The sequence below is a fragment of the Camelus dromedarius genome, chromosome 7, assembly GCF_036321535.1.
Source record: "Camelus dromedarius isolate mCamDro1 chromosome 7, mCamDro1.pat, whole genome shotgun sequence".
NCBI classification, from domain to species: domain Eukaryota; kingdom Metazoa; phylum Chordata; class Mammalia; order Artiodactyla; family Camelidae; genus Camelus; species Camelus dromedarius.
This window is the reverse complement of record NC_087442.1, coordinates 83,477,175-83,504,000: the sequence shown is the minus strand read 5'-3', so window position 1 is coordinate 83,504,000 and position 26,826 is coordinate 83,477,175. Positions and strand designations below refer to the sequence as shown.

The following is a 26,826-nucleotide window of genomic DNA, read 5'->3' as shown; positions in this document are numbered from 1 at the left end:
GGCCACTTTCAGCGGTGCCCATGGTCTCCATGGGCCAGCCCAGCCCTGAGTGCTGGTCAAAAATGAGGCCAACTCAAGCCTCACCTATGAGAACCGAAATGCATATAGGAGACCATAGCGCATGGGGCCAGCGCAGCTTCCCATGGGGCGCTGGAAGGAAGATGCTGCAGGGGGAGTGCCCCTCGGTGTCCCCATGGGATGCAGGAGGGAGCCGCTGGACCACGCGGGGGTAGAAGAGCTCTCGATGGAGGCTGTGAGGACTCAGAGCTTGCAGAGCTGGGCGAGGGGCTTGGGCAGACCCAGGGATGGCTCCTCCCTGCTCCCCTGTGCACCCACTCCTCTCCGTGCCCACATTTCCCAGCCCAGGGGACCCTGGGCAGCCCTTTCTGGGTTCCTAGAGGCCCTCCAGGTGGTGGTTCCTACCTGGGGGGGTCCATCCCGACCGTAGGGCCCAAAGGCTACTCGTTGGGCAAGGAGTGCATGGCCAGAGGGTGTGCGGACAGAGCTCCCACTGTCCTTCTGGAGCTGGGACTTGGGGCATCTCGCAAGCTCCCCAACCAGGGAGGCCAGATCCAGGCACCGTCTCTTCTGGCCCCTCTGCTTTGTGCCGGGGCCGCATCTCTGGCCCTTGGTGGGGGTTTGAGGAGGGAAGACCCGATTTTCTCAGGCCTAGAATTAGTCACAAGGCCCGGGTGACACTGCAGAGGCTTGGATCCAACTCCTGGGCTACCCACCCTGGGAAAGTCACTGAGATCACCGAGACTCAGTTTTCTGAACTTAAGAGTAGCAGTGTCATGGAGGGGGTGTGAAGACTGAAATGCTAAATGCCGCCCTGTGTGAGCGAGCGCTTGGTGAGCTGTCAGTCCCAGGTGACAGTGGGGATGATAAGGAGGAGGTGGTGTCGGTGGCAGAGAAGGAGGTGGCGGTGGAGATGGTGATGATGGTGGTGTTGGTGCTTATGGAGGCGAAGATGGCCTAGCTGGTGGTGACGGTGGTGACGTGCAGGAGGTGGAGACGATGGTGGTGGTGACAGGGTTGGGGAGGGGGTCTCCAGAATCTGTGACCTCTGTGTGCTTTCCCCACAGGGTCACCGGTGGGGAGCTCTTTGAGGACATTGTGGCGAGAGAATATTACAGTGAAGCAGACGCCAGGTGGGTGTAGAGCCCGCGTGCCGGCCTGCCCTGTCGTCCCCTCGCTGAGCCCCGCTCCTGCCCCTCCGGCCCACACTTACCCTTGTGCACGTTGTCCCTGACGTGGCTGCGGGCAGATAGTCAGCTGGGCTGAAGTGTCAGGCTGCCTGCCAGGCTGATGCCCCACCCAGCCCTGCTAGGGGCTCTTGGGGCCCGTCCAAGGGGCAGGGGGCAGCTCGTGTGTCCTCGACCACAGAGCTGTGGCCTGAGTCTGGGAGGGCTCAGGCCTGCCGTCTCCCCTGGGGTGAGAGCTGGCTCACAGAGGGGCTCTCCTTGGGGTGGCTGGTGGGGACAGAGCAGTGGTGGGCATCCTCCCGCCCTTAGACGTCTGTCCATGGCCCGCAGTGGGCACCCTGGCCTTCCTTACAGACATTCAGTTTCCAAAAGCTTTTTCCAAAGATGGACCAGGAATCCCTTTCTGTAACACCCTCCCCGGGCCATCTTGGAAGCAGAGCAGAAAGCAGTGGGGGCCTGTGCTGGTGGGAAGGGTGCCCGCTGACCCTCCTTCCTGGGGTCCCCGCCACAGGCTCCCTGGGGGGCAGTGGGCAGGAAGCCAGGGCCCGTGCTGTGGGAGGAAGGAGTGACTTCGCCAGCCCTCACCAGAGGCTGAAGGGAACTGATGTTCTCAGAGATGCCAGTAGTGCGGCTGCTGGGAGATGGCAGGGTCCCTCTCTCTGGAAGGATAGGCCCCCTGGGTCCTGCTCTGGCCCCTGCTGTTGGCCAGATGTCACCCTGACCCGTGACAGGAATGACTCCCATTGGAGACGGCTGAGGGCCACCGCTCCCTGCCCGCCTGGCATGAAGGGGACACTCATTGTAAAAAGCAAAAAGGCTGACAGTGACCCTCTCTAGGCAGTGGAGTAACAGATGGTTTTTAAGTTTTTAATCTTGTCTATTTTTAAGGTTTTCTTGAATGAACATGCATTACTTTTCTAATCAGGAAAATGAGCGTTATTTGCAAAAGTAGCCTTTTGTGACTGGCTTCTGCACCCACAGGCAGCCTTGCTTGTTGGGCAAGTGGAGTCCCTGTGAGAAGGCGTGAGCGGGGTCCTTGTGCCACCCGGGCCCCCACAGAGCTGGGCAGCAGGAGGCCCAGGCCTGGCGGGCTTTGGGGCGGGAGGTTGGGCCCGGGTGAGGTGGGGTGTCGGGCCAGGTATTCAGCTCCCTCTCCGGCCAGTCGCCTGAGGGCTCACGGGCACTGGCCGCTTTTCTGAGACGCCTTGAGGGAGGGCATTCATTCAGCACAACAGCCTGGCGGCGGCCTGTTCCCTTCCAGAGCAGGAAGACTCCAGATTTCTTTCCTACTTGCAAGAAAAGTAGAAAGTAGAACAGAGCCACCTCCTCCTGCTCTGAGATGCTCGGGGGGAATGTACCAAGTGCAGGTGTCTGCCTGCTGGGTGTGGATAGAGCCCCCAGACTGGGATGGTCCTGACACCTGCCAGGGCAGGGCAGGTGCCCGGCCAGGCCAGGAGGGAAGGGGCCCGGCTGGCTGCCCCCAGGACAGACCCCAGGACCCACGGCCAGGGCAGCGCCGTGGAGGGCTGCCCTCTCTGTCCTCCTCTGCCCCGCCTGGAGCATCCTGCCCGGGCTCCTTGGTCGTCAGCGCCCGCCGCTGGGCACGGCGTGGGGCCTGGCGCCCTTCCTCCGCTCTGCAGTGAGTGGTCTTGCCTGAGGGGGGACATGGTCCACAGCGAAGCCCTGTTCTTGGCCGGGAGCCCCTGGAGCCCTCTGGCGCCTTCCTCCTATGCTGTGTGCCTGCCCCCACCCCCTGCCCCACCCCTAGCCCACCCGCGTCCCCCACCCATGCCTCCCATCCCCCCAACACCTGTGGCCCCAGAGCTCCCCCTTGCCCACTGTCACCTCCTACCTGCCTCTGACCTCATCTTTGCCCCTGCCCCCTTCCGCCTCCATCCCACACCTTCAATTCTGTGGCTCCCTCCTGCCCACCTGGATGGCAGGCATCCTGACCTCCCTCCCTGGGACTCCATGGTGGGCGCTCCCTTGGTATTTGGGGCCCCACCCACAAATGCCCAGTTCCCTCTCACAGACTCTGCCTTGCTCATAGCCAGACTCTGAGTAGGGGGCGAGAGGGAACGAGGGACATTCTTGGGGATCCCTTCCAGCTGGAAATTCACGACTCAGGCTGCCCTCTTTCCCAGGCGTCCTGGACCCTGGCACTGTGTGTTTGACAGCTGTGTTGGTGCTCAGCTTCTGGGTCGCCCATGGGCATCGGCAGGAACTGTGGCAGATGGGCTGAAGGCTTTCCCCGTCCTTGGGAGGGTGGTGGTGCCAACTGGGTTTCCCCTGGGTTGTGCTGAGGCTGGAGTCTGAGACTCCTGGCTGGGATGGGGAGCGCCTCCCTGGCCAGCGTGCAGGTCTGGCCCGGCCACATGTATCAGCCACCCTTCTGGGGGGCCTGCCCAGGGCCACGCTGCTCAAAGCTGAGCCTTTGATGAGTCTGTGACGTGTCACACCTCTAGAAGGAGAGGGAGCAAGGCGAGAGGTGCTCTTCTGAGCCCTTTTCTAGCCAAGAAGGCTGGAGCTTCCTCTTAGGAAGAAATGGGATCTTTATTTTGGAGTCTGTGGAGAAATGAGGGGTCTTTTTTCAACCTAGGAAAGCGAAGTTCAAAATCTTTAGAATCTGTTAAAAAAAAAAAAAGCCTGAAAAATTGAGGGAGAGGATATAGCTCAGTGGTAGTAGAGCACGTGCTTAACATGCACAGGGTCCTTGGTTTAGTCCCCAGTACCTCCATTAAAAATAAATAAATGAATAAACCTAATTTTCTCCCTCCCAAAATAAAATAAAATAAAATAAAAAATGCTGAATTAATTTTTTTTTAAAACCCTAAAAAGCAATATGGCTCATGAGAGGTGGTTAAAGGGGACCCTGTGCGGATGGACGCTGGCTGTCCCAGGAGGGAGCATCGCTGAGGTGACAGCAGAGCCCAGAACCTGAGAATGATGTCCAGGACCCGGCCAGCGTCTAGAATGCCGCTTGGGAACAACTTGAACCATAAAAGTGACTTTCTAAATTGTTTAGAATATGCAAAAGGGCCCCACAAGGAAGCCGATATGATGTAAATGGAAGGCAGAAGGGAGGCAGGACCTTGTGACTGGTGGCCTCCTGTCCTCCAAGGCCGTGGTCTCAGATGGGAGCACAGGGCAAGAGGTGGGTGAGGAGGCCCTGGGAGTGGTCCCCAGAGGTCCCTGGAGGGAGGGCTGCCCAGAACGGGCTGCTGTCCAGGTAGGTGGGTGTCCCGTTCCCTGCAGGCTGCAGACTCCACTCCCACGTCGGTCCCAGAGATGCTGTGAAGAATAGACTGGGGAGACAGGCCAGCACTGCCCAGTTGGCGGGGGGCAGGGGCCGAGCCCAGCCCAGTTTTCTCTCGGGAGCCCAGTTTGCTTGGCCATTTCATTTGTGAGCACGGGGAAGGGGGCACTGGGCCAAGCCAGCACAAGCCTCTCTGTGAAGTGGTGGCTGTGAAGTGCCCTGAGCAGGGCCTGTGGGATGGGGGGACGCGGGCTGCAGCAGAGTTGTGTGGCTTGATTTCAGCAGCACGGGCTGTCCCGTGATGCTTGAGGTGAGATGCAGACCGGGTGCTGGCTCAGCAGGTGCAGTGGCCCCATCTCTGGCACTGGTTTGGGGCCCTGCATCCCCAGGACGGGATTCAGAGGAGGGCAGAGGGCTCAGCCCATCCTCGTCTCAGTGGATGCATCAATCAGTGCCGTGGCAGGTGGATTCATGGGTCCAAGAAACGTTTGGGGAACACCTTCCTGTGTCCAGGGCTGAGGACACAATGGAGAGAAAAGAACCAACCCATCCCTGTGGGTCTCGGAAGCCATAGTCCAACGCAGAGACAGACGCTGCCCAGATGCCCACACAGAGCACAGGGCCACCATGTCACTGCAGTGCGGACCACGTGGGCGCAGGGAGAGTCCAGAGGGCGTGCTGGGGATGAGAGCCGAGGCAAGGTTGCCAGGGTGAATACAGAAGATGGGGTTGACCCAAAGCTAAAGTCAAGACTCCCAGGGGTCTCAGCGGGCCTGAGGTTGGAGCCACGTCCCTCCAGGGCTTTCAAGGGGTGGCCAGGGCACAGGAGATGGCAACCTGCGGGCTGTGAAGGTGTGCTGCAGGAAGGGGATGATAGGGCACATGGCTGGGCACAAGGACCGGTGTCCCTGAGGGCAGGAGCAGGGTCTGGCCGCAGCAGTGCTGGCAGGAGCTGGTCTGCCGGAGGGTCACCGAGCCCCAGCGTGATGTGCTGCAGTGTGCAGTGGTCCGGTGACTCACGGCTGAGCTCCATGAGGGAGCGGTGATGGCCCCAGCACGCCTCTCCAGGCTCTGGGTCTGCGAGTGAGCTGCAGGTACCCGGGGCTGGGAAAGCCAGCCTCCCCTGACCTGCGCCCTGGCTCAGTGGCTCTGAGCAGCAAGTGCTGGGGGCTTCATGTGGCCTCTGCCTCCACCCAGCAACCCGTCCTGACTTCAGAAGAGCTTCCTAGACCTCACAGCTGAGCTCTGCCTGCAAGGAGGGGGGCCCCTGGGTGAGCCGGCTGTGGTGGGTCAGCCTGTGGGGGTGGCGCCCATGTCTGCAGTAATGGGAGGGCTGGTAATGTCTGGATGGGGAGTTGGGGATGCAAGGAGACAGGACCACAAAGCATTCTTCCTGGCAGATGAGGGCATTGTGGGAGGGGCAGGAGCAGGGAGGGAGGCACTGGGGGCAGGTCGGCACTGGGGGGAAGAGCTCAGGGCATGGGGTGGGGGAGGGGGGTTTCCAGCCTTTAGTGGCATCCTTAGATGGGGCGGGGCTGCTGGGGGACTGTCTCCCGCAGGTTTGGGCCTGGCTCCTTCTGAGCCCCCAAACCTGAGGAATCCATCACCATTCGGAATCTGAGGTCTAGGTTTCTGTAGAGGGAAACTGGGGTTTTCTCTGCAGTGAGTGGTCTCCAGATGTAGACAGGGCTGTTTGAGGAGAAGGAGATGTCTCCTGTCCCCTCTCCAAGACTGTTGTTAGGAAAACACAGCCCACACCTGCTGTCGGCCTTTAGTCACCCTGCAGGGTCCAGTCCCTGGTGGAGGGGTCCTGTGCCTCCCTCGCCCCCACTCACAGGGGCTGTGACCAGGATCCCAGAGGGTCGGCTCCAGGCAGCCTGTGTGGCCCTCTTGTCTCCCGTGGCTGGTAATGCTGCAGGGGTGGGGTGGGACCCCCAAGGGGTCTGGGCCTGGCTCTGGGGGCAGGTGGAAACTTTGCAGATGCCCGGGGCCACTGGTGGAGGCAGGCTCAGGCCACGGGGTCTCGTGTGTGCAGGGGCTGGAGGCATCTGGTCTGATGTTCAGGAGGTGTTGCTGAAGCGCGGATATTCGAGTTGCCTGCGGAGAGCCTGGACCTCTCCCTCCAGCCTGGGGGGCTCAGGACTTCTCCCCAGTCTGGAAGGAAGCCCTTGGCTCTGGGCCCTGTGCAGTGCCAGGCTGCCACCTTGCCAGGGGAGCTTCCAGGACCCCAGGGCTGCCACAGAGCGAGCTGCCTAGCACAGCAGCCAGCAGCCTGCGTGGAAGCTCAAGTTTCTTAAAGTGAAATGACACGTGGTTTATTTAGCACATGAGCGGTTGCAGCATTAGCCCTGCCCCAGAACAGAGTGGGGCCCTGGTGCTCAGGGCGTCACCCCTATACCGTGGCACTGGCCTGCCCTCTTCTTGCTGTTTTGCCTCCGCCGTTTCCCTGCCTAGGTTCCCCCACCCACCCCCACCCCATTTGCAGGGTGTGGGCTCAGCCCTGGCCTCCCTCCCAGAGGGCACCCGGCTCAGGGCCAGGCTCGGCCAGCATGAGCCTGGGGAGGGGTGCACCGGGGACAGGCATGTTTCCTCTGAGCATCACTTGCGTGGGCCTGGCCAGAAGGGAGGGCAGGGCTGGGGTGTGCAGGGAGCCTGGCCATGCCTTGTGCTGAACTTTGGGGGTGAGGAAGGAGCCCCAGAGGCCCCCTCCTGGCCAGCGTCTCCTCTCCCACATGGCAGGCGGCACCTTGATTCCCTGCTTCCCCACCCCACCTAGTGCCACACAGCACCCTGCTCCTGCACCCCCGCCCACTCCTCGGGGGCCACCTGCACTAATGCGCCTGCTGTTTGCCGCAGTCACTGCATCCAGCAGATCCTGGAGGCGGTTCTCCATTGCCACCAAATGGGGGTTGTCCACAGGGACCTCAAGGTGAGTCCCCCACCCCGCTCTGTGCCAGGTGTCTGTCGTTTGTAACTGCATGTCGTTTAGCAGGAGGCTCTGGGGTGGGGCAGTGCAAGTGTCAGGAGATGCTGTGTGCGTGAGTGACGTTTGCACATGTGTGTGCACGTGGATCCGTGCGTGTGCAACAGCATGTATGTGTGCACGTGTGTGAAGGTGTGCGCATGTGAGAATGTGTGAGTGCACATGGGTATGTGTGTGCGCGCCTGTGTGGGCACGTGTATGTGTGCTCAGATGCTCATGTGTGCATTGTGTGTGCACATGTATGTACATGAGCACGCGTGTGTGGGTGTGTGCACACAGGCATGTGTGTGCATGTGTGAGAATGTGTCCGTGTATGTGTGCATGTATGCACATATGTGTGTGTGCATGCATGTATGTGTCTGCACACGTCCCTCCCAACGCTTCTAGGTTCCAGGGCTGAGAGGGGACAGTTGTCAGAAATCAGCATATTAGCACGTGTTCACTCGGGGTCTTGCTTTCTGGGCTCCGGTTGAGATTCGGAGCTGGCAGGTGGGACACAGGTGATGTGTGTGCAGGTGGGGTTGATGCCTCAGGAGCAGGGGTAAGGGGCCAGCCTCAAAGTTCTCTGCAAACTTCCCATCCTTTCTCCTAGTCTCTGTGGCCCTTGGCTCAGTTCTGGGCAAAGTGACCACAGCCCGTTTAAAGTCAGGTTTGTCACCTCCAGGGCTCAGCCTGATGGTAGGGCCCTCAGGAGGAACTGCAGCACCCTCCTCCCCCCTCCCCCTCCCTCCTTTCCCCTCCCTCCTCCCCTCCCCTCTCATCTGCTCACTTCTCCCCCTCCCTCTCTCCATCGCTTCCTCCCTCCTTCCTTCCTCAGTCTCTCTTCCTTTCTTGACTTCTGCTTTCTCCCAGTCTGGGCTTGGGTCAGTCTCTTCTCTTGTTAAGGGTGGACCCCTGGGCCGGTCATCCCTGCTGAGAGACCTGCTGGTGGCATTTGAGACCAAGCTTCCCATGGGTGCTTGGGCTGAATGGGGCCACGCCCTTCCTTGGACCCCCAAGGAGGGTGTGTGTGTGTGAGCTGATCTTTGTGGGGCTGCTCTTGGGATGATGTCCCGCCAGGAGCAGGCCCAGGACCCTCTCCTGTGCCCTCTGTGTGTCCCCGCTTCCTCTCTGCATGTGCTGTGTGGTCCCGTGTCCTTTCATGTGCCTGCCCAGACCCGCCTTGTCTGCCTGTCCTGTGGGTTCCCCTCTGTCACTGTGTCTCTTCTGAAGTGGCCTCACTCGGGGGCCACAGGGGAGTGGGCACACGTCCTCTTGGTTCCTGGACCCCACAATGCATAGCTAATTTTGAGGCCAAAATACAAAAATGGAGAGGGCTGCCCCCCCCCAGGCCGAGGTGTGACCCGGGGGCATGCAGAATCCTTGCTGAAAAACAGAAAAAGGGGGCAAGTTGAGCTGGCTTCCCGCCTGCTGCCAGCTGTGGGGTGAGCAGACTGTCCCTCTTCCCCTTGAGAGCCCCCCATCAGCCTTGACTGAGACAGCCCCCTAGAAGTGGTGTTGTGGGTTTCCTCTCAGCCAAGGTGTGGAGGGTGGAGAGAGCGGGGGAGGGTCGGTGCCATCTTGGGGGGCCGCGAGGGAGTCAGGGTGGAGCCTGGGGGCTGGGGCATCACCCTGCGGCCACCTGGGTCCCCTCCCTCTCCTCATGGGGGCCCCAACCTTCTTGCCCAGCTCTTCCCAAGGCCCAAGTTCACTTAGCTCCGTCTTTCCAGAGAGGAGTGCTGGTTTGTTTCCTAGTGGGGGTGGGGATGGGGTGTTTCTGATCCTTAGAAGTCAGGTCAAGCTCCCAGCTGCAGTCCTGACCCCTGCTATTTCAGGCTTCTTGATGTGGGGTGAGCAGGGAAGTTGGGGGTCCCCTGGCCCCACTCAGGTTGGCAAAATCAAGATGTTCAGAGGCCTCCAGGCCATGCTGGGCAGACAGGGCTGAGCGTCCCCAGCATGGGTCACCTAGGGGACCGAGCCTTGTCCGGCCAGCTGTGGGGCCCGGGGGGAGCTCTGGCTTCTGCCGGCCACGTGGGGCTAGTGAATTTCGTCCATTGCATTCCTTGTGTTCTGATGCCTCAGTGTACAAGCAGCATTAACTCAGTTTAGATGGCGACATTTGTCTTTCTTGGTGGCACTAAAGTGACAATGTGGTCTCAATGGGCTGTCCTGTTGTGAGGTTGGCCTGGTCGGGGGTAGGGAGTGGCCCAAGGGCCTGGAGAGCCCCCTGGGAGTCCAGGACGAGGAAGTCCAGAACTCTGGGCACTGACCACTGGGAGGTGGTGGGGTGGGTGGGACAGGCCGGGCTGGGAGGGGCCCAGGGTACAGGACACAGTGTACAGCGAGGGGCCATCAGGCCTTTGGGGCCAAGAGCCCCCAGTCAGGGGTGGCATCCTCCTCGGCACTCCAGAGGGACAGGGATGAATGTCCTTCCAGCTTGAGCAAGGCCGCTGCTCCCCAAAGTGGGAGCTGTACACCAGACCCTTCCTACCCATGGGCACTGGGTGGGCAGTGGTCAAGGCTGGTCCCTTCTGCCCTGGAGTTGGTGGGGTTTGGTGGGTGGATGTCCTACAGTGCCCAGGCTGCGGGGGCCCTCGGTTGTTCCTCCTTGATGTTGAGGGTCACCGTCCCACAGCAAGTGCCTGAGCCCCGCACCAGGCAGCCCCCGACCGCGTCTCTGAGCAGCCAGCCATGGAGAGAGGAGAGAAGCCCCTTTGCCGGCGGGGGTCCTGGCCCCCTTGCACAGCCTGCCTGGGCCTGTGGGGGGTGCTCAGTTTTGGTCCCAGTGCCCCAGGCTCACTGTTCCTGGGTGTGAGGCATCTGAGCTGGCGCTTTGGGAACAGCTTCCCTCTGCTCTAGGGCTCCTGTCCCTGCCCCCAGGGAGGGGGGCAGGGACAGGCTGTGAGGTGCAGGGCCTGGGGCTCTGGGGTGCACCCAAGCCAAGGATGTCAGCCGTCCCAGGGGGACACCCACGTGGTGGAAGGTCAGGCCTGTGTGCCCCTGCCTGCAAACGGCTGTTTTGTCCCCCTCCCTCCTGTGACACCCCGCCGGGTGTAAACCACACGCCCTCGGGCTGGTCAACTTTCCTGCAGCCCGAGAACCTGCTTCTGGCCAGCAAGTGCAAAGGGGCCGCAGTGAAGCTGGCGGACTTCGGCCTGGCCATCGAGGTGCAGGGGGACCAGCAGGCATGGTTCGGTGAGTACCGAGCTGGCCGGCCAGGGGGCAGGGTGGGGGTGTCAGCTGTCGCCGTGGCCCCTCACACCACCCCTCCCCCTCTTGTTAGGGTTTGCTGGCACGCCAGGCTACCTGTCCCCAGAGGTCCTTCGCAAGGAGGCGTATGGCAAGCCGGTGGACATCTGGGCGTGCGGTGAGGCTGGTGTGCGGGGTGGGGCGGGGCCGCCGTGAGGGAGCCGTACCCACACCACTTGCACTGTGCCAGGCCCGCCCTGGGCTGGCTCTCAGGGCGGCCCCAGCCAGGGAGCGCCTTTCCCGCCCAGGCTAGAGTTGCTAGTGTGAGCCCGGCTGTTGCTGGGGAGCCCGCCCTGCGCTGGGCAGGGAGGTCTGGGCCGGAAGCAGTGGCAGGTGCATGGGGGGCAGATGGGTGCTGGAGGGGAGGGGGGTGGTGCGGACCGCCCTGGCTCGCTGCCTCCTTGGTGGGGATCTCCTGCAGAGCCTGTCCGGCCGTGGAGGCCCCTCCCCTGTGAAGTAGAGTGATAGTGGGGCAGAGGTGAGGGCGCTCTTTAGGCCATTCTGCCAACACGAGGGTCTCCAAACAGTGACACTCACTAATGCTGGCTGCAGTGGGCATTGAGGGGGCTTGAGGACCCCAGTGCCTTCCTGGGGTTTGCTGGCTTTGGGCCGGGGGCCCCCACCCTAGCTGAGGCCGAGAAACTGGCTGAGGGTCCCATAGCGGTGAAGAGCCAGAGCTGGGCATCTGGCCCCCCAGGGGTCACATGCCTGACAGCACATGGCTGTGGCCGCCTGGCGTGTGGCTGGGCGGGGCTGGGCTGCTGGGTGCAGGCAGGCAGTGGAGCGGCAGGTGAGGCTCTGTGCTCTGGGCTCTCCCCAGGGGTGATCCTGTACATCCTGCTCGTGGGCTACCCGCCCTTCTGGGACGAGGACCAGCACAAGCTGTACCAGCAGATCAAGGCTGGAGCCTACGACGTGAGTGCTGGGACCCGTCCTGAACCCTCCCCATCGGGGGAGGCAGGCTGGGGGAGGCAGGGAGTGGGGCGATGCTGCCTGTTTGCTGACGAGGCCCTGGGAGAACTGTCTCCTGCGTGGGGAGGGGGCTTCAGTCTCCCTTGTGCACTGTTTTCTTTTCTAGTTCCCATCCCCCGAGTGGGACACGGTCACTCCTGAAGCCAAAAACCTCATCAACCAGATGCTGACCATCAACCCTGCCAAGCGCATCACAGCGCATGAGGCGCTGAAACACCCGTGGGTCTGCGTAAGTCGCCTCAATCTTGGACCAACCCCTGGCGAGTTGACCCTGGGGCCTTCTCCTTGCATCCAATGGGTCCCCTGGTCTCCTGGGGGCTATGTGGCCTGTGACCTGGGACATGCTGAGGGATTTAAAGGCCTCTGTCCCTGGGAGGACAGGAGCTCCACGGAAAGAGGAGGACCAGTCCAGTGTGTGAGGGGTTGGAGCGGCAAGCTGGGGAGAGGGTGGGCAGGGGGCACGGCCTGAGGGGGAGCACAGATGGGCAGGAGGGTCAGATAGGGGTGAGGACATGTCGGGGGTGGATGGGCCATAAGGGGTGACGGACTAGGGGATAGGCAGGCAGCGGGGACAGGTGGCCTCTGGCTGCAGTGGGAGCTGGTAGCTCTTGGCACGAGGGCCCAGGGATGTTGCTGTCCTGGGCTTCTCCCTGACCCCCATTTCTCAAGCTCCCCTTGGGAACAGAACCCCTTGGGGCACCTTGTAGTGCGTGACACCCCTGTCCCCTGCTCCTCTCCCCACAGCAACGCTCCACCGTGGCGTCCATGATGCATAGGCAGGAGACCGTGGAGTGTCTGAAGAAGTTCAACGCCCGGAGGAAGCTCAAGGTGAGAGGCTGACCCCTGTGGGCAGCACCGGGTGCCGTCTGCGCACACATGCTCACCCACCCAGAGAAACCCGTCCCCCCGAGGGCCCTGCACTGGGGAGGGGGGCCACCCAGGACAGGCTGCTTGTCAGCACCGTCCCAGCCCAGATGCATCGGGTGGACTCAGTCCCTCTGTAGAAATGATACCAAAGGCGCCCAGACATGGGCCTGGCTCCAGGTGCAGAGCCGCCCCCCCCCACCGCCAGCCACCCATGCCCCCGCCAGGTGTCCCTGGGGCTCCACACGGGGACTCCCTGTGGGTGGCTGGTCGTGCTCCCTTGAGCATGAGCAAGTTGAGAAGCTTCTCACTCAGGGCAGGTTGGGTCGGGGGGCAGCCAAACTGCTGCTTAGGAGGGAGGGGGCCCTGGACAGGGAGGCCGTCTGGAGCCAGGCTGCTCCTTGCCGAGGGCGCGTGTCTGCCCGGGCCCAGTCCTGGTGTGGGGTGCCTGTCAGGAAGCGGACGGGCTGCGGGAAGAGGCAGACTCCCAGAGGGGCTGCAGTGCGCTGGGGGCCTCTGGGGGTCTTCACGCATTTTAAAAGTTGGGCTTGGTGGGCAGTTCAGGGCCCGGGGAGCATCACCGTTTTAATTCTGGATGTGGGGGCTTGTCTGGGGGCAGCTGGTGAGTGTGCCGAACTCTTGCCTCTCTGCGAGGCCGTGACCCGAGGTCTGGGAGGGGGGTCCTGGCGGGGGTCCCGGCCTGGCCTCAGCTGTGTGTCTCTCCGCAGGGCGCGATCCTCACCACCATGCTGGCCACGCGGAATTTCTCAGGTGAGAACAGTCTTCTGCAGGAGGAACGGGCCTGCGGCGGGGAGGCCTGGGATGGGCCAGCCGCCTGCCCCGTTGTCACCCCCATGGCCCTTTCCCCCCGGCTGCTGGCCCAGCCCGGCCTTCTGTCCTCTGAGCCCCGCGGGCCGCAGAGGAGCCTGGGCTCCAGCCTTGCGTGTTGGGTCTGTGTCTGAGCCGCCGCCGCCCGGGCTGCAGCTCCTTGTGTCTGTCCCGGCGTTGGTCGGCACCTCTGTGGCCTCGTTGTCCTGACTCCTCTGAGCACCCGTTCTGTGTGTGTGTTGGGAAGGGAGGTGACAAGAGGCCCCGGACACTCTGGCTGGCAGCCCCTTGCTGGGGCACCGAGGGCGGGCATGGCTGCGGGCGTGCTGCCACTCCGGGGGTCTGTCGGCGACCCCAGGGGCACAGGCCCCGGCAGGCCCAGCGGGGACAGCGTCGCCCGAGTAGGGCCGCCGCCCCTCGCTCTCCTGTGGCTTGTCTGTCGCCGGCGAGGCCGAGCGCGGGAGCGTCTGTGGTGCGTCCTCCTTGTCCGCTTGCATCAGCACCCGCCCATCCTGTTACTTCTGCTGTGATGTTGTGCTGCGGGGAGCAGGGGCATGCTGTCACACCAGTACTAATGGGACGTGTCCTGTCCGCACGCCCGGCCGGGCACCCAGAAGGCCCCGCTGGGGTTTTCTAAGGAGAAAGGAGGCAAATGCTTTTCCAGTGTCAATCGGTCTCCATCTTGTTTTCACGCTCCTGTGAAAGGGGTTCTGAAACCATCCGTCACCTAAACTTTGACTCTAATCTTCTTCTGCTTCCTTTGTCTCTTCTCTTCCCTCACCTCGCCCACCCCTCGTCTGTGTCCGCCCCTCCCCTCGTCTCTAACCCGGTGCTAACAGTGGGCAGACAGACCACCGCTCCGGCCACAATGTCCACCGCGGCCTCCGGCACCACCATGGGGCTGGTGGAACAAGGTAGATGTTCTTGACCAGTGTCCCGCCTGTCGGCATGCAGCTCCCCTCGCTGCCCGCAGCCGCCAGCTGGGCCTTGAGGGCCACCCCAGAGGCCCCGGGAGCCCCTGCTCCCGCCGTGGACACGCCCCACAGAGCCCATCCCGTGGGCAGGGAGGCAGCCCCCACTGTCCCGGCGGCCTCCTCCACCTACTGAAGGAGAGGCCAGGCCAGGTGACTCCTGAGCCATGTGTCACCCTATGTGCATTTGGCTGCATTCCCCAGTCTGGGGGTCAGGAGACCCCTCTGGTCAAGCCCTTTGCTCTCTGAGGCTCACTCCCCACTTGGCCATCATGACCTCCTGTTCAGAATGACCTTGACACCACCCACAGGAAGCCTCGGGGCTGCTGCTGGGGGTTTGGATCTCGAATGGGGGCCCCGGGGAGAAGGGCATGGGCAGAGACCTGCCCTGGGAGAGCCCACTTGCCACTCTGTCCACCCCCAACCCAGCCCGCCCATGCCCCAGGGACCTGCACTGAGCTCCTGGCCGCTCGCACGGAGCCGGTGGTCTGTGCTGAGTCCCAAACGCGCATGTCTGCCCCATGAGCCCCAGGACAGGGGCCCTCGGTCGCCCAGAGAATGACTTCGAAGGCTTCCTCTTGGTTCTTTCTACGAGGCTCCCGTCACCTCGTCCTCAGCCTGGGAGGGCAGAGGCTAATTCTGCCAACCTGCTGCCTCAGTCTGTGAGGGGCAGACCTCCCAGGAGGCCCAGGCCAGCTCCCGGCTAATTAGCTTTGACCTTGGCCAGACCCCATGAGACTAGTGGACTTGAGACCTCCCAGTGGGCCCAGGGCCCAGCCCGAGCCAAAGATGGTGCAAGTTTAGGCCAGGCAGAGCCAGTTGGAGCTGAGGGCTGACCCAGGTGCTCCCTAAACGGAGCTGTGGAGCCTCAAAGAAGACCCCTCAAGTGTCGGCTTGAGATGGCAGATGCCCCAGCCCCTCCCAGGCCCAAGGCCTTTCCCCCTACACGTCCAGCCCAGCTCTTGCCCCATGACCCCACAGGGCGCGCAGTCCCACCTGCCCGACCGGAGGACCCCAGCATCCCCGGCCGCTGCCTCCTGGGGTGCTCAGGGCAGGGCCGTCCTGGGGCAGGAGCGTCTGTGGTCCTTTTGTGACCCCAGTGGACAGGTTCAGCAGGCAGGCCCCCAGGGGTCATCCTGAGTCAGCTTCATTTTCTGGGCCTTTCTGGAGCACCCCAGGGGAGGGCGAGGCAGAGGGTCAGGGAACGTGAGACTCGGGGGTCCTGCGTGATGGGGGCAGGCGCCTCTGAGCCGCTCTCTGCCCGGGCTCCTGCCTGCAATGCCCACTGCCTGTGAGTGGATGTGGAGCGTCGGTGCATGAGGCCGTGTGCATGTGGGGCTCCGCCCTGGGCGCCGAGGGCCGCTCTGTCTGGGGGGAGGCCCGTGCATGTGGACGGAGCCCAGCATGGCTGTCCTCGAGTGACGAGCTAGGGGACGAGGTAACGGCTGGGCCCTGTGGGCTGAGGCCACCCCCTCACCACTAGGTCAACCCACCTCCTGCCAGTGCGTTGGAACCAGCAGACTCGGCGGGGCGAGGCGGGGCGGTCTCAGTTCCAAGGCCATCACGTCTCTGAGGGTGACGGCCTCTGGGGTGATGCGTTGCCCTCTGCCAGCAGACCTGGTGTCTTTGTAGATCTCTTACAGTTCATCAGAGCGTCCTGGACGGTCCCACGTGGGCTTCACTGCTGGGGTGGCAGTGATGGCCTGACCCTGAGGACCCCGGGCAGGTGGGGCAGAAGGTCTCTGCTTGTCTCCCAGGGGTCCAGGGCGCCTGCTTGGCCCACCTTGTCTCCTGCTGTGTAATCATGCATTAGACTTGAGGAACCGCAGAGGAAACCATCTATGCCTCTGATCGCTCGTGTAAATGACAGTCAACAGGGTTCTGGAGTTAGTCCCAGACAGAGACGGGAAGGCCAGGAGCTATGCTCAGGAGGGGCCCAGCTGTGTGGCCACACTGCACCCAGACATGCAAGTGTCGGTTAAAGGGGATTCCTAAGGAGGAGTGTTTGGAAATCGATGGAAAAGATAGGTGCCTGCTGCAGGGATTTGCAGAGCCTGGGCCATGGTGGTGGCCATCTGAGTCCCCAGAACGGTGGCTTGTTAGGGAGCAAAACTGATGCTGTCTCAAATGGCAGGGTCTGGAATGGGGTGTTGATGAAATCAGGGACCAAAGGGGCCTTGACACCCAGAGCTGTCCCAGGGTTCCATCCATCTCCACCCAGGGTCTGACCTAGGGGCCTCCTTTCCTGCCCAAGGGGAAGGCCAGGCAGAGCCGACTGTCTCCACCAGGGCGCTGGGCTGGCCCCGGCCAAACTTCTTAGACCAGCACTGGTCTGTGCTGGTTCTAACTCAGAGCCAGCCGAGAATGCCACTGGCCAAGGCTGTGTGGCACTGGGGGATGACTTTCCCCAAACTGCCCGCCTTAAATTGGGGGCTGGGGCTTAGCTTGCTTGCTTGCCTGCTCAGCCCTCATGAGTGCCTTCAAGAAGAGCTGGACGCCGCTTTCCTCCAGGCCCCTAGGAGAAGCCCTTTTCCCAGTGGCGTCCAGCTGGCTGGTTGGCCAGCACAAACAGTGTCCCTGGGCTCTGTGACCTCAGCACAACTCCCACTGCAGAGGTGGAGGTGCTCCCCTGTGCACCAGAGGTGGGGAGAGAGCAGAGAGGCAAAGTCAGTGGGGAGGGGGAGGCCAGGGGCATGATGGTCCGGAGTGAGGCTGCTGGCCCTGGAGGCCCATGAGTTCTTGTGTCTGCAGGGCTGGCCTGTCCCTCCATGATGAGTTATAGGGAAGCAGATATAGCTGCCACCAGGGGAGGTTTTCACAGTCCCCTCAGTGGGAAGTGGGACGTGGCCTCGAGAAGGCAGCATTTCTGGTCCCGGGATGCCCGTGGGGCAGGGCTGCCAGGGCGTCAGGGCGTGAGGGAGTGGTCCTGAGTCCAGCCTCACCAGGCCCTTGGGAGGATGAAATGTGGAGCAAGCCAGCTTGGGGGGCAAAGAAAGGGGTGGCCTGTGGTCCCCTCACTGGCTGGCACCCTGCGATGCTTCTCACGGGGTGAGGCTCACTGGGCAAGAAGGTTGGGTCAGGAGTCAGGCTTCTCGTTAAACTTTGCCCGATGGATCTTGGGAGGGAAACTTTTGAGAGAATTGATGGGTCCGTTGGGGAGAAAGGCTGGGAACTGAAACCACCCAGTGTGGCAGCTCTCCAATGGCCCTGCAGGGCCGTCTGGCGGGGGGCAGCCACCGGTGTCCCCATGCAGAGCCCCTAGGGTGGCGCGATGGCCACCTGGACAGGGAAAGGCCTGGTCACTGCACTGGTGACCTCGACCAGTGGTTCTCAAGCTGAAGCAGCGTCAGGATCCCCCAAAACAGATGGACAGTTGAATAGAAGCTCAGCCCACCCCCGTTTCAGCCTCAGTAAGTCGGGGTGGCCCGGGCGCTGCTGACGTTGCTGGCGGGGGACCCCACTTTGAGAACCGTTGCATCTCTCTGGGTGTGTGTGCCAGCTCGAGTCAGTGGCCTCCAGGGATGTTCCTGGTAGAAAGTGTCCCTGCGCGGGCCTGCTGTGGGCCACCTCGTCCCTCTGAGCAGGCAGCCCCCACTTCAGGGCTGGCCAGCCAGAGCTCTGGGAGCCGGCCGTGGGGCCAGGCCACCTTCCTTCCGGGGCGAGGGGCCCTGCCGTCCGGCGTCCGACCCCGGCTGCTTCCCTAACCGCATTGCCCATCCCGGGGCATCGCTTGGCGTGAGTGTGGGCAGGGCGGGCGAGGCAGGAGCCGCTGTGAGTCCCAGGCTGCAGACTTGGACTCAGCCTGAACCTCCACAAATCTTGTTTTCTCTCTCTCTTCCTTCCTTCCTCACTCCCTCTCCTCCCCCCTCCTCACCTTTCCTTTTCTGTAAGGTAAGCTGATTTCCTTTTTTTTTTTTCCAGTTCTGTAATTAAAACTAACCACTGCTGAAGGCGCAGATGCTAAGGGCCTGTGGGGGTGTGGCAGGTCAGGGCCTCTGATCGGGAAGGCGGGCAGAGCCCTGACCTCCCTGGTGGGTATGGCTGGGGTGAGATGGGCCATCTGCTGGGCCTGGGAGTCTGAGGGGTGGTGGGAACCTGGGAGGCGGGGGACCCTTTGGACCCACCCCCAGGTGTGTCATCCTGTTGCCCCCACTTTTGAGATCAAGATCCTTGGTGGGTGGGCACAGAGGCCCCTGTTGGCCCCAGTCAGCGCTGTCAGAGCAAGGCCAGGGCTGCTGGGGCGGCCCATGAGGGCGAGTCCGGCTGCCCCTTGGGTGCTCTGAGCTGACAGGCACGCCTGGGGCCTGGCCATGGGGGCAGAGCTCTGAGTCCTGTCTGCTGAGGGAGGGGGGCCAGGAAGCTGAGAGCAGGCAGGCACTTGGGGTTGGGACAAGCCCAACCCTGTGTGGGTGGCCAGCTGCAGCCCACCCACCTCTGCCTGAGAACATGGAGAATTACTGAGGGGTGCCTACCACCGCAACCTGGTGCCCTGTTGTGTGCTTCCATCTCGGGTGGGGGGCAGTGCCCTGCCACCCCTTTAGCAGAGCCTGCATGCTGCCCAGAGGCTGCCGGTCCCAGGTGGGAGGAGAAATCTTGGCGTCCTCCAAGGTCATGGAGGATGGCTGGGGGAAGACCCTGTCCTGGGGCTAGGGTCCTCAGGCAGCCCTGGCCAGGCCTCCCCCGGGACGGCTTTGCTCAGCACTGGGCGCAGACCCACTCTGTCCCCAGCTGGGTACAGAAGCCACCCCTGCCTCGGGACCCTGGGCTTTCCACTCACTTGGCCTTGGGGAGGCCAGGCTCCTGGCAGGCTCCCGAGGCTGCTTCGCGCCAGTGGGGTGGGCTGCACTGGGGCCTGAGCCCCTCACTCATCATGCCTGTTTCCTCCTGTGCAGCAGCCAAGAGTTTACTCAACAAGAAAGCAGACGGAGTCAAGGTGAGGCTCTGGCTTGGCCCTGGGGGTCTGGGCGCCCTGTCCCCCCCACCCCGGGCCTGCAGCTTTGTCCCATCCCCAAATCTCCTCCTGGGCCCCCGCCCCTCCCAAGGAAGGGGTGTGGCCCCTTACTGTATCCTTAATGGCTTCTCTTCCTCTCTCTGCAGCCCCAGACAAATAGCACCAAAAACAGTGCAGCTGCCACCAGCCCCAAGGGGACGCTTCCTCCAGCCGCCCTGGTACTGAACCCCTCGGCACCCCACTTCCTTGGCCTCCTGTACCCCACCTGTCAGGAGGCCTGGGATAAAGGTCTCTGACAGATGACACTTGGCCCCTGGAGCCCACTGCCCCCGGGTTGTGGGGGTGAGGGGCACCCCAGTTCCTGCAGGCCCATGGCTGGGCTGGGGGCCCCTCTCGGGTGCTGTGGGCAGGCCCGGGCTGACTTGTGCTCAGCAGTGAGAGGCCTTCAGTTAGCCAGAGAGGCTGAGACACGGGACCCAGGGCACCAGCCTTACTCAGCTCCTCTGCTCGCAAAGGCTGACCCAGAGCTCCGGCCGGGCTGGCTCTGCACAGGGAGTGGCCCGGGGGAGGGCAGGCTGGGCAGTGGGGGCTCCCGCTCCCGACCCCTCCCTGGGGCGCTGCGGGGTTCTGCCATCTGGGAGGTGGGGGCTTTGGTTTCTCCCCAGGAAGAATGAGTGGGCCTGGTCTTAGCTTCAGCGCCCACCCAGTGATCTGGAGGGAGACAGAGATCCCTTGGCGGTTTCCCTGGCGATGGCCCAGCAGCCGTGGTGTTTCCCATCCGAGTTCGTGTCCTACATGCCCTGAGGCGGGTGGGGGAGATACATTTCTGTGACTGTGCTGGCCTTGTGCTGGCCCAGAGGGCTCAGGGGTCTGCTGGGGAGGGGTGGGCAGGCACGAGTTCAGAGGGACCTGCCAGCTCTGGCCCTCACGTGGAGGTGTCCAGGGGAACCCGCAGCTGGGGACACAGGGTTTGGCCAGTGGGTGCCAGCCCTCCTGCCCTGGGTGCTGTGTGCCTATGGTGTCTCTTGAAGAGCAGGCCAGCCCAAGAGGTTGGGGTTTGCTGGTCCCCAGGTTCTGAGTTTGCTGAAGGCACACTTGGTGTCCCCATGGCCACAGGCCCTGCTTCTGGGAGCCGGCCCCAGGCCATCCGCACGGAGGCTGGGTTTGGCAAATGGCCACCTGGCGAGTAAGGGGCGGCCTTGGCCCAGGAGGGGAGGGTCGCACACGGCGGCCTCACAGCCAGCCCCGTCTCGAACCCCGTCCATCCCATGTGCCACCCCCACCCCCATGACATCAAACCTGTGTCTCCCCACCCCCTGCAACGCCGGGGCCAAGGGTTCGGCAGCAAAGGGAGGAGGGAGCGCGCTGGAGGCAGGGCACCCAGCGGGCCACTTCTCAGCCCCGCCCTCGGCCCCACTCTCTCCATCACCCTCCCGTCGCAGGTGCCTCCGAGGCTCGGGCGGATCTGCGTGTTCCATCCACACTGGTCCTGTTCCGGGTCCCTCTCCCACTGCTCCGCTCCCTGCTGGCCATCTACCTCCATCCTGCTCTGCTCGCCACCCTCTCCTCTCCTCTCCCAGGCTCCTGCGGGGGGGCCTCCACTCTCCTCCTCTTCTCACTTCCCTCTTTCCTTCCTCTGTGCTTCCTTCTTCTGTAGGAGCCTCAAACCACCGTCATTCATAACCCAGTGGACGGGATCAAGGTACTGCGTGTTCCTCGTCGCCCTCTCGGGAACTTCTGCTCAGGCAGGAGGCAGACCCCCCGGCCCTGGGGAAGGTCTGGGATGTTGACCCCGGGGAAGCATCTGTGCCAAAACAGCGGTGCAGTGACCCCGTCCCAAGGCAGGACAGAGCCCCCCTCAAGTCCACGGGCTGCTCCTTTGGGGAATGGCCCCAGGTGTTGCCCTTGGAGGCACGGTTGTACCGCGTCCACTGCGGATACAGGAGACTGGGCTTCCTGATACCCCGAGCTGGGTCCACGTCTCAGGGCCCTTTCCATCCCCCCCGGCGGTGACCAGGCCTGCATAGCCAGGAGCAGCTGAATACAGGGCCCACTCCAGAGGCTTAAGTGCTATGAAGAGCCTGGGTGTGCTATGTGACTCTCAGCCAGGGGTGAGAGTTCCAGGGGAGAAGGGCCAGCGTGGGCTGCCCAGAGCGCCCCCTGAGTGCAGGGCTGGGAGGAGGAGTGCAGCTCAGACCCTCCTGACCCCACCCACTGCTCACCTCTGCCCGCTGTGCCCAGTGCTTCCCGCTGAACTGACCTCTCTCCTGCTCCTCCCCCTGCTCTGGCATCAGCTCCCATTGCATTGGCATCTTCACCCCGGGGGCCAGGGAAGGGGCTGGCTCTCTTGAGTGGTGGGAGGAATGGGTGGGTGGCCAAGCTGTGTTTCTAGGGCCAGCACCACCCTACGCGCGCCCCGGCCTGCAGCCAGATTCCCACGTGGGCCTGAGCTCCTCCCAGGGTCCCCACTCGCCCTAGCCATGGGCCAGGACCGGGGGCCGTGGACCACTGCCTCGAGGCCAATCCAGACTCGAGGTGCTAGGAAGGGCCTCTGAGACTCCGGCCAGGGATGGGTATTCCTAGGACCGTGTGTCTGGGTGAGGGTCCCGCTCTCCTTGTGAGGGGCCTTGAGACAGCATTTTGGGGCTGTGTTGTGAGTCTTAATCCTACAGCCTGAAGACACCGCTATTTCTGGCCCAGAGCCCAGAGCAGTGTGTCCGGTGAGGGGGCCAGAGGGGCCCCTTGGGGACCCTCTTAAGATGTTCCTCTGAGGAGCAGGCAGGCCTTCTGGGAACTCGGTGACAGGTGGATGGTGCTTGGTTCTTTAACTGAAGGGCGGCAGGCCAGGAGCGCGAGGTAGGAGGTCCTGGGGCCACCTCTCTGCCCTTAAGGCCACCTGAGAGGTAAGGCCAGGCCTGGCTGGACGGTCCCGGCCTGGGAAGGAGGTGTGGGTGCTGGGCTAGGGGCAGATTCCTGAGGACCTACTGGAAGCTTCCTGCTCTGCCAAAATGTACGAGCTGTGGATGCCTTTTTGTTTCTCCAGGGGTCTTGGAACTGCAAAAAGCTCGTTTTTCTCTCTTGTTAAACACGGAATCTTTCCATTGGACGTGTCTTGTTGGGAGAAGCACATTTGGGGCCCTCGGCCATTGCGGATGTGGGCGGCCCAGCCCCGGGGATAGGTGACCCCTGGGGGCCAACATGAGCTCCAGTGCTGCTTGTGGGTTTCTGGGGACGGGGCCCCGAGCCACAGCAGAGGAAGGGGGGCACATGCAGGCCCCATGGGGGCAGAGGCCACGTCCTGAGCTGCCTTCTCCCCGTGTCTCCCCAGGAGTCGTCCGACAGCACCCACACCACCATAGAAGATGAAGACACAAAAGGTACCTGAGCGCCCAGGCTGCGGTGGCCGGCGGGTGGGCCATGGCGGGTGTGGAGCTGGGACAGATGGGACAGGAAGAGGCCAGGGCCTGCCACGTGGGTGCGTCGACTGGGGCCGACCCTGCACAGGGCTGCAGTCCTGGCTGAGCCTGGGCACAGACCGGCGCCTGACAGTCTCGGGCTTAGCGTCCAAGCCAAGCCTAACTGTCGCGGGCACCCCGACCAGTGAGGACGCCACTGCCCTGGGTGAGGCCGGTTCTCTGCCCAGGTCCCCCAGTCGCTCCGGGGGCTGCACACCCAGTTCCCACTGGGGAACGAGTTCATGATTGATTTTGCTCTTCCTTCTCTCAAAGGTCCTTAAACCTGTGCCTGCCTGACTGGCAGCTGGTACTTGAACGGGCAGCAAGGGGTGTTTCCTGGGTTCGTTGTGGGAGGGTGGGTGGCAGAGACTTGCACTCTGTCCCACACTCGGGGCTCCCAGGCCCAGCTGGGCCCCACAAGGGCTCACCTGGCCCCCACTTCCACTCTTGGCTTTCTCAATCGCCCCGCAGAGGGGATCTGGTACCCACTCCACCCAGGCCAGGCCTCTTACCCCGATGTGGGGCCACCTCTCAGCCACACACTTGTATACATGAGTGTTGAGCACCCTTGGGGCTGCCCCCGGCCCGGCCCCATGGTGGCCACTCTTGTCAGTTTGGGAGATGCACTGATCCTGTCCTGAGCATCCGCCTTGTCCCGGAGTGGAAGTGAACACAAAGTTTGGGACTCTGGACACAGGGAGAGTGGACGTTCCTGTGGTTTCCCCAGACTGCAGGCCCCAAGCCATCAGCATGGAGGTCATCCAGACCTCCTGTGCATTCTTGTGGCTCCGTGCAGGCCTGAGGCAGCCCGAGCCTGCAGAAGCCTGGGGGAGAGGGCCGGCCCAGCCAGCCTCGTCCCAGCCCCATGTCTGTGCCCAGGGCGCCTGGGGGCATCTCTCACCTCAGCTGTGTCGTCCATCAGATGCAGAGGAGCCCTGGTGGGCCCCGGCCTGGCCTCCACTGGCCCTGGCTGGGCAGTCACCCAGCTCTCCCACCTGGCAGCCGGCCCTCGAAGGCCCGTGTCCAGCCCTGCACATGGTCCCGAGTCTGCCTCACACACCTGTGATCTCACAGCCCTGGGCACGCTGGGATGGTGTGCCCCAGGAGCCGTGGACCCCACCGCATGGTCTTGGGGCAGCTGTGAGCTGTGTCTGGGGTCTGGGGTTCTCTAGCTTAACCTCGGTCATCCTTCTGCACGCCCTCCGTGTCCTGTGTGTCCTCACCTGCCTTTCTGTTCACATCTCATCTGTCCACCCAGCCCCCAGGGTCCCTGACATCCTGAGCTCCGTGAGGAGGGGCTCGGGGACCCCAGAAGCTGAGGGCCCCCCGCCCTGCCTGTCTCCGGCTCCCATTAGCCCCCTGCCCACCCCATGTAAGTAGCTGGCGGGCCCTTGCTGCTGTGGGGGTCTCCTCGAAGGGCCTGCAGCCAGGGCCAGCCTGCCCCCCACATGCCTCCACCGAGGCTCCCCAGTGCTGCCCCTCCAGTGCCTCCTTGTGGGCCACCCCCCTGGCCCCCCAGCCTGCCCCTGTGTCAGGGCTGGGGCTCCCTGGTGCTGATGGGCCTGGGCAGGAGAGAGCGGGAGGCCCTGCTCCCTCTCCTCCTGTGCCCCTCCCGCCGCCGCCTCACTTGTCTGCCTCCTGTCCACCCCAGCCCCCAGGATCTCTGACATCCTGAGCTCCGTGAGGAGGGGCTCGGGGACCCCAGAAGCCGAGGGCCCCTTGCCCACCCCATGTAAGTAGTGCCCCAGATCTGCTGGCTGTGCTGCTGAGCGGCTCCCTGCGTCCTGCCGTGCACGGCCTCAGCTGCCCCCGGGCCAGGCTGCGTGGCCCAGCTCACTGTCCGGCCCGGCTGGCTGTCGGGGCAGCACCCGCGCTGACTCCGCAAGGCGGCTCCCCCCACGGCTCCCCCGCCTCCCCCCTGCACCGCTGTCCGGCCCCAGGCCCCTCCCCCGGAGGGTCTCCCTCCCTCTCTGAGGCCTCCCACCCATGTTCCCTGCCCCTCAGGATGTGTGCTGTGACCGGCCAGTCACGCTGGCTTCATGTGGGCCCCACACTGGGCCCCCAGCCAGGGCCCCAGGGCGCCCCTGCACGAGGAGCTATGACAGAAATCCCTCCCGACCACAGGCCTGTGGCCTCAAAGGGACAAGAAAGGGCCCAGCCTTCCCGCAGAACTGGGTTCTCCGCGGAGGGGGCCGGACATTCTGCACACTGCCTCACTCACTGCTTCATTCACCCGTCCAGCGCTGACCGAGGGCCTGTCCTATGCCAGGCTACCTCCTCCCCCCTCTTCTGGGCCAGGCTGCCCTTCTTTGGAGGGCACCCTCTGCCCACCGCAACTTTCCACACGACACCTGGTCAGACAGGTGTATCTGCCTGAACATTCCTGGAGCTTCCCCCTTGTCCCCCATGTCCCCTCTGTCATCCCCCACCCTCCACGTTGTCCCCATTCCCCCATGTCCCTTCTCCATCCCTCTGTCCCTCACATCCCGCTCCGTTCCCCCACTCTCTCTGGCTTAGCTCATCAGCCCCTAGGTTTACTCTCCTGCGTGTCCCCATCTGCCTCGTGTTCATGTCTCGTCTGTTCCGCCCCAGCCCCCAGGATCTCTGACATCCTGAACACGGTGAGGAGGGGTTCGGGGACCCCAGAAGCCCAGGGCCCCCCACCCTGCCTGTCTCCGGCTCTCCCAGGCCCCCCACCCACCCCGTGTAAGTAGCACCTTGAGTGGCCCCGCTGGCGGCTCCCGGGGGCTCGCAGGGTTATTGAGACCCCCGGCTGCGGTGCACCGCCCCCTGGCTCTGGGAAGGGGCCAGCTGGCAGGTGAGGGGACGCGGGGCACAGGGAATTCCACACAAAGGTGCCGTTTGGCTCAAGATGTGCACATGTGGAAAAAGAATCAGGAAGCAGGTTCTTGGGAACTAGAGTCTCACACTCGTGATCTGCAAGCTGGGTTTCTTCTTCAGCGACGCTGGTGCGTGTGCAGGCTGGGGTCCTGTCTGGAGTTACGCCCTGGCTCGGGGTGAGGGTGGAAGGGCAGTTCTCTTGGGTGGTGATGCTGGGCACTGAGGGGCAAGGAAGAGAAAGGCCGTCTCCAGCTGAGGGCCCCGGCAGGGCGGGCGCTGGGCTGGGCCACCTCCCCAGGCAGGGAGGAGCCGCCGCCGCTGCTGCAGCCCATCTGCCGACTGCCGGCCAGTATCGCTTACAGGGATGGATGACACCCCAGGGCGGCAGCCACCCCCACCTCCAGGGAGATACCGGGCTCTCAGAGGAGAGGCTGCGGGGCCGGGGGCCGGGCATGGCGGGGGAGAGGCTGGGTGAGTGCTGGACCCGGAAGGGCTCCGACCCCTGCCCACCCGCTGCAGGCCAGGTCTGGGGGTGGGAGGGAGGCCCCGGGAGCAGTACGGGAGGAGTAGGGGGATCTGTGGCCCGAATCTGGACTTGGTTGAGGGGCATGGAGGAGAGTCTCAGAGAGGAGAGACCAGACTAGCCGGTGGGCGCACAGCAGGGCCTCTGGGAGTGGTCAGAGCCCCTTCCCCATTCGTGCAGCATCTTACCCTAGTTTAGAGGCCTCCATGTCCCCATCTCCCAGACCCTCACGGCCCCTGCTTTCACAAATGAGGAAGCTGAGGGTAGGAGACATGGAGAGGGTGCCCAAGGAGGCTGCCTGCAATGGGACCCCAGTCCAGGGGTGCCAAGGTGGGGAGCTCTGAGGACAGAGCCTGCTGGGGATGCCAAGGGCTCCAGGCTGATCTGGGAGCCTGCAGCACGAGCTTGTCCCTTTAGGGGTCTGTCTCAAGCTTGACTCGGGGAGGTGGGGGGCCGCAGAGGGGGCTGTGACGGGGATTGAATGGAGGGGGCCGAGGGACCTGGACTTGGCAGGTGCAGCCAGGCCCGTGGGGTACAGAGGGCAGGGCGGGGTGCAGACTTGGAGTGTTGGGGGACCCCGAGGGCAGGGATCAGTCTCCTTCAAGGAGTGGATTCCTTGTGTCTGGATGTGCGTCCCCTTACCCCGAGTTTCCAGCATCCTGGCCCCTTGAGTGTGTGTGGGAGTGTCCTCGGGTGAAGGAAGGCAGGTGGGCGCCAGCCTAGAGAAAGGGCATCTCACCTCATTTTGG

General features: G+C 63.3%; 2 protein-coding genes across 12 annotated transcripts in view; one reads left to right on the top strand and one right to left on the bottom strand.

Moving 5' to 3' along the window:
* The window catches only part of OGDH (oxoglutarate dehydrogenase), a 349,301-nt gene extending 325,246 nt beyond the window's left edge, over positions 1 to 24,055 (bottom strand). The window contains exon 1 of the mRNA XM_064487732.1: positions 24,049 to 24,055. The gene's annotated coding sequence lies outside the window, so the exon portion shown is untranslated. The remainder of the gene's footprint in view (positions 1 to 24,048) is intronic.
* The window catches only part of CAMK2B (calcium/calmodulin dependent protein kinase II beta), an 89,332-nt gene that overhangs the window by 56,141 nt on the left and 6,365 nt on the right, over positions 1 to 26,826 (top strand). The window contains exons 5-20 of one of the 11 annotated variants that reach the window (XM_064487733.1): positions 1,086 to 1,151; positions 7,318 to 7,390; positions 10,516 to 10,618; positions 10,707 to 10,790; positions 11,493 to 11,587; positions 11,751 to 11,873; positions 12,389 to 12,472; positions 13,237 to 13,279; positions 14,176 to 14,250; positions 19,203 to 19,240; positions 19,405 to 19,476; positions 20,916 to 20,960; positions 22,587 to 22,635; positions 23,972 to 24,085; positions 24,365 to 24,445; positions 25,306 to 25,419. In XM_064487733.1, coding sequence (XP_064343803.1) covers positions 1,086 to 1,151; positions 7,318 to 7,390; positions 10,516 to 10,618; positions 10,707 to 10,790; positions 11,493 to 11,587; positions 11,751 to 11,873; positions 12,389 to 12,472; positions 13,237 to 13,279; positions 14,176 to 14,250; positions 19,203 to 19,240; positions 19,405 to 19,476; positions 20,916 to 20,960; positions 22,587 to 22,635; positions 23,972 to 24,085; positions 24,365 to 24,445; positions 25,306 to 25,419 — 1,259 coding nt within the window. Of the gene's footprint in view, positions 1 to 1,085; positions 1,152 to 7,317; positions 7,391 to 10,515; positions 10,619 to 10,706; positions 10,791 to 11,492; positions 11,588 to 11,750; positions 11,874 to 12,388; positions 12,473 to 13,236; positions 13,280 to 14,175; positions 14,251 to 19,199; positions 19,241 to 19,404; positions 19,477 to 20,915; positions 20,961 to 22,586; positions 22,636 to 23,971; positions 24,086 to 24,364; positions 24,446 to 25,305; positions 25,420 to 26,826 lie in introns of all 11 variants that reach the window. The other 10 variants (XM_064487734.1, XM_064487736.1, XM_064487735.1 and 7 more) reach the window with 10 other exon arrangements.